The sequence below is a fragment of the Myotis brandtii genome, unplaced genomic scaffold (assembly GCF_000412655.1).
Source record: "Myotis brandtii unplaced genomic scaffold, ASM41265v1 scaffold103, whole genome shotgun sequence".
NCBI lineage: Eukaryota > Metazoa > Chordata > Mammalia > Chiroptera > Vespertilionidae > Myotis > Myotis brandtii.
In genome coordinates, this window is record NW_005353460.1 from 6,123,582 (window position 1) to 6,133,778 (window position 10,197).

General features: G+C 41.5%; 1 protein-coding gene across 3 annotated transcripts in view; it reads right to left on the bottom strand.

Annotated features, from left to right (window-relative positions):
- Window positions 1–10,197, bottom strand: part of SH2D4A (SH2 domain containing 4A) — a 49,606-nt gene that overhangs the window by 7,944 nt on the left and 31,465 nt on the right. For all 3 annotated transcript variants that reach the window (XM_005856498.2, XM_005856496.2, XM_014536818.1), the window contains 3 exons: window positions 8,373–8,484; window positions 6,492–6,693; window positions 3,845–3,975 (listed from right to left, as the gene is read on the bottom strand). In XM_005856498.2, the coding sequence (XP_005856560.1) occupies window positions 3,845–3,975; window positions 6,492–6,693; window positions 8,373–8,484 (445 nt within the window). The remainder of the gene's footprint in view (window positions 1–3,844; window positions 3,976–6,491; window positions 6,694–8,372; window positions 8,485–10,197) is intronic.

The window sequence follows — 10,197 nt, forward strand, 5'->3', positions numbered from 1 at the left end:
AAGCTGGGCTATGAGTCTGCAGGGAGGACCTTCCCCTGAGGCAGGTGGAAAAAGTGTCCAGGGAAGGAATGAGTGCATCTGACCTGGAATTAGGTCCCTGGTCTCCAACCCACTCCCGGAAGCAGCCAAGAGATGGCCAGCAAGTCTCTGCATTATTCCATCCGGGTCCCAACACCAAACTGATCCACATGAGAGTTAGAAATTGCTGTAAGGAAAACTAACAAAATATGAAAAAGAACTTGAGAATCTTTTCAATGTGTTCTGCCCCACGTGCCACATAACCAGTGGGACCAGAAGTCCAGTGAAACGTGGGATTGATGGTCTGTAAAAAAAAACTTTAGTTTTTGCTGAGGGAGAGGTAGATGTGGGGAGTCTTTGCATATTCCAGGATCTCGCTTGATCATGGGATTTTTCATCAAGATCCTACATCTAGGAGTTCAGAGGCAATGCCCATTTCACCAACTACAAAACTGGCATCACAGAGCATGCACCCATGGCAGGAGATTGCCAAGCCGTACACCATTTTGCTTCATTATGACCCCAAGTAGAAAAGGAGAACTGAGACAGAGATCTGGGCTCTCTGCTCTTCTCTGCCACTGCACTGGATGTTAGGGCTCCCTGGGATTTTGTCCTGGGTCTTCTATCATTATTCTCAATGCAACTGCTGGAAATATCTCATCCCTCGTGCTTTTAGTTATGTGCTGTCCACTCCAATCTGTTATCTCTAGCACTGATCCATTAATCTGCCAAATGCATATTTTCACATGACTGTCCCAAAGACATTTCAAACTCATTTTATCCCAAATGAGCTCATTATCTTCCCTCTTCTCCCCTTCCCTACGTTTCCTCAGACTCCTATGTCTCTTCTCTCATTTGACAGCAGGCCCCCTTCCACTCAGCCCCACAAGCCAGTGACCCAGTATCCTCATTTCCCTTGTCCTTTCTGACCCATGCCTACCCTTACCTAAAGCTACTTAAGAGAAAAGGGTGAAAGCATGAACTTCTATGGGGTGAAAAGTTAGGTGACTGAAGCAATAACTTGGGAAGGGTAACTTATGACAATGAAAGGAAGATGGTAAGCCAATAAAGGAGAGTTTCTATTCCAATATTTCAAAACAGGGTTCCTGATAAATAAACAATCATACTTCAAAAAGATAAGCTATGATCCCTCTTTATCACAGAAATATGTGAAATTTGTCTTCCTGAAACTGAAGACAATGACTTATAGTGACTACATGGTTTTGTATTTATTATACTTACACATATTTTATTGTATATTTTATTTATTTTGCTTATGCCATGATAAATATTTGTATGAATGAAAATAAGTCAATAACAAAGCAACTAATAAGTTTTTATCCTTAGTTTCCATTGTCCTAGGAGATGTGTCGGTAAACATACTGCTTTGAGTTATGTCTGATATTTTGCTGCCTATGAGTTCTTTAAGATTTTTATGGTTTTCTGTCTTACATTTAAGTCTTCTATCCATTTGAGTTTACTTTTGTGTATAGTGTAAGTTGGTGGTCTAGTTTCATTTTTTTGCATGTATCTGTCTAATTTTCCCAATGCCATTTATTGAAGAGACTGTCTTGACTCCATTGCATGCTCTTGCCTCCTTTGTCAAATATTAATTGAGCGTAATGGCTTGGGTCAATTTCTGGGTTCTCTGTTCTGTTCCATTGGGCTTTATATCTGTTCTTGTGCCAGTACCAGGCCATTTTGAGAATAGCGGCATTGTAATATGGCTTGATATCTGGTATTGTGATCCCTCTACCTTTTTCTTTTTTCTCAAGATTTACCTGGATATTTGGTGTGTGTTTTTTCATTCCATATAAATTTTTGGAGAATTCTAGGTCTGTGAAATATGCCATTGGTATTTTAATAGGGATTGCATTGAATCTATAGATTGCTTTGGGTAGTATGGACATTTTAAGGATGTTGATTCTACCAATCCATGAACATGGTATATTCTTCCACTTGTTTATATCTACCTCTATCTCTTTTTTAAATGTCTTGTAGTTTTCTGAGTACAGGTCTTTTACCTCCTTAGTTAAGTTTATTCCTAGGTATCTTAACGTCATACTCAATGGGCAAAAGCTAAAACCATATCCCCTAAGAAGAGGAACAAGACAGGGATGCCCACTTTCACCACTCCTATTTGACATAGTATTGGGAGTGCCAGCCATAGCAATCAGACAAGTAGAAGAAATAAAAGGTATCCAAATTAGAAAAGAAGAAGTAATACTCTCATTATTCGCAGATGAGATGATATTGTGCAACTAATAAGTTTTTATATGTAAAACTCAAGAGTCTTATTTTTAAACCAAAGTTCTAGCTGGATTTTTAGTCCAACTGTGTCCCAGGTTTTAGCAAATAGTTTTAAATAGAACTGCCTGTTAAAGTACCAGGTTTTTTCATAACATCAACCGACATTTTCATTTTCTCACTCCCTGCTGTTAAACCACCACCCTTATCATTGGGGATAAGGGCATCTTCTTCCCAATGACATAGAAACTACATAGTGGCTGATTTCCTCAGTTCTTATCTTAAAAAGGAAAATTAAAAATGCAATTTGAGACAAGTGGTGATAGCCAGGACAAATAGGTAACTGACCCGTGTTTTATTTATCTTTTGATGCTATCTTTCTCCCAATTTCTTTAAGCAAAATGGGAAGGAAGGAGGTTTACGACCTGGTCCTGGGAGGGAGGGGAGCTCATTTGGGAAGGGACACTTCTGAAAGCCTGAATCGCCAAGAACAGGTGTTTTCCAGGTTACAGCCAGCTCTGCTGTAACGTTCTAACTGCAAAAGCAGCACTTCAGCAGAAAGCCTACCACAAACAATTGTGTTCTTTTTGGAAGAGTTTGCCTGTTATATATTTGGGAGCTTAGTTTGTAGACATATTTATGTGTGAGACGATGCTACTTAAAAGAGAGAGGCATTAACATCATTCCAACCAAGATTGCCTTCAGGACAAACTTGTTCTGTGAGAGAACTTTATTTTTGTTTAAAGTATTTTTATTGTAGATAGAGCCACTTGGTCCAGTTTAACCACAGACTTAAGAAACCAAACGAGGCAAAAAACAACAACAACAAAACACAACCAACAGAAACAACAACAAAAAGAAACAAAAACAACACTTCCTTTCTTTGAAGTCCAAGAAACTGAGAGGTCAGTGAAATGTGAGCTGTGTAGACAGAGACTTGAATGAATCAAGTTTCTAGGGTCAAATAAAGAAATAGTTTATTAGCCAATATCTGCTCAGGTTCCAATGAACCCACTGTGCAACCTTCACTACGTATGACTGGAAACAAAGATCAAAAGCACAGAATTTTTAAGTTAAAGATCACAATTCCTTCATGTAACAGAAGAGGAAAATGAGGCTCAGATAAACTGATTTGCTACGAAGAAGGAAGACAATTTTCTCAAAGTCACTCAACTAGTTATTGGACTGCTGACTTTCTTGGTGCCCCACCGATGCCCTGCCCACCATGCCCAACGACCAGCTCAGACTCCCTCCGTGGACGGAAGGCGGTGCCATTTGATGGGAATTACAGTCAAGAGCCCTGGTACTGCTCTCTCCACCCACCTGGAGGTGTTTTATCTGTGGTGATGAGTTAACCCACGGTGCGTGCAGCGACCACCACTGCTTCCTGCTTTTTCTAAATAGTCATGGGAATGTCGCTCACTGAGAAACCTTTGAAAAACTGCCTTGAGAAGATAACTTCAAAGACTTCTTGGGCAGCCCAAACAAAAGGAAGCCTGTACTCTTCTTGCCTTGCCAGCGGGTCAGCGGTTCTATCCACCCTCAGAGGAGGTGCCACCGAAGGGCCTTCCGCACTCACCATGGAACCAGGGGGCTATGGTGTCGGAGGTCTTCTCGTAGCCTGCTCGCAGGGGCAGCTGCTCCTCTTTAAACCATCGGATGATGTCCTCCTGGGCAGAGCTGGATGCTGTCCTTGTCACTGCCTGATTTCTGTTATTTATAGAACCATTTATCAAGTTAGACTTATCTACTTTAAAAATAATGCCTTCAAAAACGTATATACAGAGTGGGACAAAAGTAGGTTTACAGTTGTAAGTATGCAAAAAAGAGTATATTCTTATATTCTTATTTATTAATTAACTGTATTATTTTCCAATGAACAACTGTAAACTTTTGCTCCAGGGAGGGGGGAGAGAAAGAGAGAGAGAGAGGGGGGAATTATAGACCTTTAAAGATTTAATCACATGGGCTGAGCTAATGGAGGTTGGACATCTGCACACCGTGCCACACTCCTCAAGAGCAGAAAATAAGTCTGTCACGTGTCCTTCTAGCTCTACAGGGCTAGTCTTGGGTATGCACTACTGCTGTGTTAACACATGGATTTTAATTTATTTTTAGTATGAATTAGAAGCTCCATTAACTCCTGATTAAAACTTGAGAAAATAAGCATTAAAAAGTAAAACGCAGCCCAGCACTGTTTTCCTAGAGAGCATGCTCTTGCAAACACAATAAATCAAATGCAATAAAACAAGCTTCTTTCCTAACATTTTCATTATTCGATTTTCTCTTTTTTCTCTATCCACTCACCTCCCTGACTTGGTTTCTCCTCAAACACACTTAAAGAGATTTAGTTCTGTTAAAAGACAGCCTGAGAAATACAAAGTTAAAGGAAGAAGAGTGTTTTGAGATTGTGAAGAGAAAGTTGGAGCCTTTGGAAATCAATTGGGTAATAGCAGAACTGAAGTTCCATTACAAAAGTACCATTGCAATGTAATAAACATATTCCAAGTGCCACACAACAGCCCACTATTTGAACAGATTTCCATGTAAAAACAACAACAACTAGTTTGGATGAACTACTGGAATGTCCTTTCATGGTAAATTAACGTTATGGCTCTTTATACTTTTAGGTAACATATGCTACCATGAGTTACATGTGACATATATGTCAGATGGACCTACATGCATGTACATATGCATCTACATACATACAGAACATTTAGGAGAAAGGAGCCTAAAATATTTGACTTCCCTGGAAGCAGACACTGTGTCACTTGAAAATACATAAATTCTCTTACTAGCTTTCAAATTAGTTTTATTTTCCTTGAGGAGTCTTTGAAGATCAAGGGAAAACTCCAAGGATAGCCGGTCTCCGTGATTTCCTGGGCTGGCTCCTAGGTGACCTCGGTCACCACTGTTTAAAGCGCCAGCCCTAAAACCATCCAGTCTGGCTGCCGTACAGGAAGCGTTTCATACAAGTGTCTTAAGTTGGAAAGAATGAGCTAAATGAGCACAGCTTAAAACAAGAATTGCCCTCAGTAAAGGCCACCTTCATGGCTGTCAATCACACACACTGTGCTCTAAAAATATTGCGGGCGAGGGCACAGGTCTTTCTCCCGCCTTGGTAAACCCTGGAGAACAGACGCGGGTACTCACCTCCCGCCGGGGTCCATGGCCAATGCTCCAGACCAGCTCAGGCGCTGGCCCGGGCCCCGCAGGAGCTCAGGTCTGTGTAACTTGGTCACAAAACTGCCGGGAGACGCTTCCTGATTACCTTCCTGGCTTTGTTGCCCATAAGAAAAAAGTCGTTCCCCAAACTGTCACTTTGTAGAAGATGGTCATTTAGTCCCAAAATGGCCCTTTCCCATTGAGTGAGCAGAAATAATTATATAGGAAAAGGTCCACCTCATGTTACCCCTGAGGTCATACCTTACCAGGGAAAAACCTTGCCGAAAACTACTGACTACGAAGGGAAACTTTGTTTTTTTATTTTTCCACCCTCACAACAGAGGAGCATTTTCAGTTTTTATTTCCGAAGGCAAGGCTTTATAGAAAGTCCTGTTTCATTCAGTCAATATTTGGTTTCTCCTGGTTATTTTGCATGGCATCTTTCTATATATTAGATATGAAACAAACATACATCAGTGACCACGGGAAAATAATTTTATTATCGGTTTCTGCTGTGATTTTATGGTACTTTTTTTTTAAGGAATTGTTTTGCCTAAACCCAGGAGGTAAAAGTACCATCGTCAGCAATCAAAGAGTTCATTCAAAAAAGGAACATTTCCAAATTCTCAACATGTGAGGCTGCCTACGTACCCCAGAGCGAGAATTACCACCAAACTTGAATCCTGAGCAATGAAAATTGCTCTACTAACAACATGCAAGTCAGCAAGCCCTTAGGTCCCTACTCTGATGTTCTTTTGCTACTAAGAGCGACATTGGCAATCGATGGAACGGTAGTGGTCTCCTCCTGTCCCTTCACTGGCTCACTCGCTGCCACCAGGTGGGGATGGGCTGGTGGCACAGGAAGTTAGCGAATTCGAGGTGCATCTTCACCAAGTGACTGGGTATGTTAGTTATGACAACTGTGGATGTTTTAGAGATAAGAAGGGGAGGAGTGCCGGACCAGGCATCTCAGGAAGACAGGCTTAGAGGAGAGGCTGAACTGAGTTACTCAGCTCATTTCAACCCTTATCCTTAAAGCCATCGGCGTGGCTTCTCACCTGAAAGGCTTGGGAGGGTATTCCGCTGGGTTCAGGAATTTTGGCTTGGGCGGAAGGGGGGGTCTCTTTGGTTTCAGAGGAACGCTTGGGGGGCTCTGCAGGCCCTCACTGCTCCTTCCGTTCTGGGATAACCTCTTGTAGTCTTCCCGGGCCTGCTTCGCCAAGGAGCGTCTCTTCTCATCAGCTGCTTTGGATTTTCGCACTAGAAAGACAAAAGGTCTGAGAAAGGCCCTCGCCAGCCCCCGGAGAAGGTTAGAAGAATCAGCACCACAGCTGGAGAGCAGATTCTGGCGTCTGCGGGTAACAATGAGCAATCACCATCACCGCCTATTATCCAGACAGTCAGGGCTTGCGCATTCATCACTGCCTGGTGCTCAGTGCAGAATTCCTCTTTATGTGGGAGTTCGGGGACTTTCTGAGAGAGAGAGAGAGAGAGAGAGGGAAGAGGAGGAGGAAGGGACAAGACAGAAATGTGGAACCCTTGGTTGGAGAATTTCCCGCAGGTGGCAAGCCTAAGTGATGAGTCACAGCCCGGGTGAGGATTCCAGTTGGCAGAGGGTCTTTGAATAATAAGAGGCGATAAACCCTTCACACAAATAAGAGTTCGAGATGTCACACGTACTCTGAGTCCTGAGCAAAAATCAAGCTGTCAGGAAGTCGTCAGTGGCTCAGGCTGTGCTGGGGGTGGTCGGGCAGGGCGGTTCACCACCAGCCACAGGCGGAGCCCACAGTGAGCTGAGCCTGTCAGCCTGTCAGCCCATAAAGTAAAGTGATTCTGACCACAGACCACCATAAAGTGGGTTGGTACACATAACAGCACCCCAAGGCTGCCTCTCCCTATTGCTCTGTAAATAGAGGGTTTATTGTTTTACTTCGCTTTTGTTTAGCAACATAGTATTACAGGACTGCAATGCAGGATATAACAATAATTTTTCTTGAGTATATTTACATTTCAGGCATCAGTAGTCAAATCCTGTTATGTTTGACTTCAAAGAGATGCCAAAGATGTTCCATTAGGCTAGGATTTCACCGCACACAAGTGATTGGCTCTTGCAAATGTTTTCATTTCACAAAAATTGTCCTTTGAAGGGTGTTCCTTGTAATGGAACTGAAGATCGATTCAGGATTCTCAGCATCTTGCAAACACTGCCACCCTCTTCCTCCAGCTGCCGCAGGGCTGCTCTGGCAGTTCAGGCTTCTGTGTGAGTCCAGTGGAAACCCTAGTCCCATTTCAAACCTGAATTCACCAGGGATCCTCCGCACCTCTGCTCTGCCCTCACCTGCTCTGACTTCTTCCCGGGGGGTTACCTCTGGCGGTGCTAATTCAAAAAGGTGTCAGGGTCAGTCATAGGCTTGGGAAGGATGCTAAGATATCCAGCCTGTTTCTCCTGTGCTCTTCTGATTACAAAGTTAAGATGTATTCACTGTGGAAAATTTAGAAAATCACAGAATAGCAACAAGAATAATTCAAATAAGTAATCTTGGAGCCCACCTCTTGAACGTTAACACATTAAATAGCCTTCCAGTTCTTTTCCTTTAGATACTTAGACATCTGAAAATAGAGATATCTTGCATACTATTCTATAATGCTTTTTTCTTCTCCAAGCTAAAAAAATATAAACATATTCCAAGGTCATAAAACGCGTTTTGGAAACCTGTTTTTTGTTTTTTTTTCATAGCTATATAGCATCCTATCAGGTAGACAGGTCATCATTTTGATGGCCCAAAGATGAATCGAGCACCTTTTTGCCATTCGACAATGGCTCGTAAGCCTTTCAGTAATAATGTTAAAACGTCTCTCAGTGACCTCTTTCAGTGCTTTGCAGATTGGTCATTTCATTTCGTGAGCCAATCGGCTTCGAGAGGCCTCTGGGTACTCACAAGATGCCTGCCACTCCGAATCTTCCTTCCAGCTCTTATAAATCTGCTTGGTTCTTTCTTCATCTACTTGTTTTATTTCTTCATCTTGTGTTTTCTTCGTGGGTTCTTTCTTCTGATGAAAAAAACCAGAAACAAACACTAGTGAGTGAGTGTGGCAGTTTCCCTCCAGGAGGAGGGCTGTAGGCCCCTGACTCCTATCTACCGCCCCTGGCCCCAGGAAGCCACGGAGCACTGCGGGGAGAGCAGGTGCCCGCCGCACCTGGAGCCGGCTCCCGCCATCCGATGGCACATCTCCACTGCTGGGTACCAAACCTCTCTCAGGCTGGTTTCCCCAGGGACAAATTAGAAAATTCAGAATATTTCATAGGGTTTTAGTGAGGGTTAAATAATTTTTTTAAAAGTGCCTAGCACAGTGTGTAACAGATAGTAAGAATTCCATAAATATTCCTTTTTCTGAGACATAGCACTTGTCTGCTTTAAAATGGAGTCCCCTGAAGTAGAGTGTAAATAGCATTTTATGGCCGCAGGTTAAACATTACGATTGCTGATGGCTCCACCGAATAACGGCACGTTCCTACAGCCATCTCAGCTGTTCTCCACGGGCCCTCGAACCTTGTGTCTGAAAACATGGTGCTTGCACATGGTTTAGGTGACTCAAAGGGGATTTTTTTTTTTTGTTTTACAAAAATGAGTCAAAGATATTTTTTAAAAAACATCCTCTTTGCGAATGGGAAATATAAAATAAGAAACATGGAAAATATAGGAAAGAAACACAAGACTTCCCTTAAAAAGGAATTCGGGTTTTTTTGTGGTAAAATATATGTAACATAAAGTTTACCATCTTAACCACTTTTAAGTGTACAGGTCTGTAGCATTAGGAACATTCAAGGGAATTAGTTTTTAACTAAAGAGAGACTAACACATCAAATCACTGAGGCCTAAACTGTACTTTGTTCATTTGGATCCAGCCCCTGAGGACTCATAAGAAAACTGAATTTACAACGTGGTGCACTAAAGACAAGCCATGGTTCGCTAAGGAAGGAAATGAACTGAGAGGGGCAGAGAGGTTGTTTCATTCTCCATCGCAAAAATGACAGCGGTGTTTTTCCTTTGTGTTTTCCTATAGGAAGGTAAAGGCTTTCTTCCTATGAAATTATTTCACTAGAATTAAAACCTAAACCTTGATGTTGTGAAACCTGTTTTTAACTATTGTGAGAAGTCATAAATCACAGTTGATGTAAAAGGTGATAATTCATAAATGGTACTTCACCTCAAATATAACTAAACTTTTGTTTATTTACTATTTTAATTTTTTCCTTATACTCTTTTCCTGCCTAGAGCTAAGTTCCCTTGGTTTACAAATAGTATAAAAGCCAGAGAACAGCTTTTGGTATTTAAAATGACTGCATAACTTTGAGATCCCCTTACTGAAGCTGTTTACAAGCCTGCAACACAAATAAAGTGCTGCTAGCAATGTCTAAGCTTAAAAAGAAAAAAGAAAACATACCCTGAAACATAAAGTGGAGCTTTATAGTGAATAATATTGTAATTACTATCTGTGGTGCCAAGTGGGTACTTGAAATATCGGGGGAACACTTTGTAAAGTCTATGATTGTCTAACTCTTATGCTGTTCACCTCAAACTAAACCAATGTAATATTGAATGTAAACTGTAATTGAAAAATAAAATTTTTAAAAAGTGGAGCTTTGTATTCCACATGTATATTTTTATTTTTAAAAATTTTATTTATTTTTTAATATATTTTTATTGATTTCAGAGAGGAAGGAGGAGAGAGAGAGTGAGAGAAAGAGAGAGAGAGAGAAAA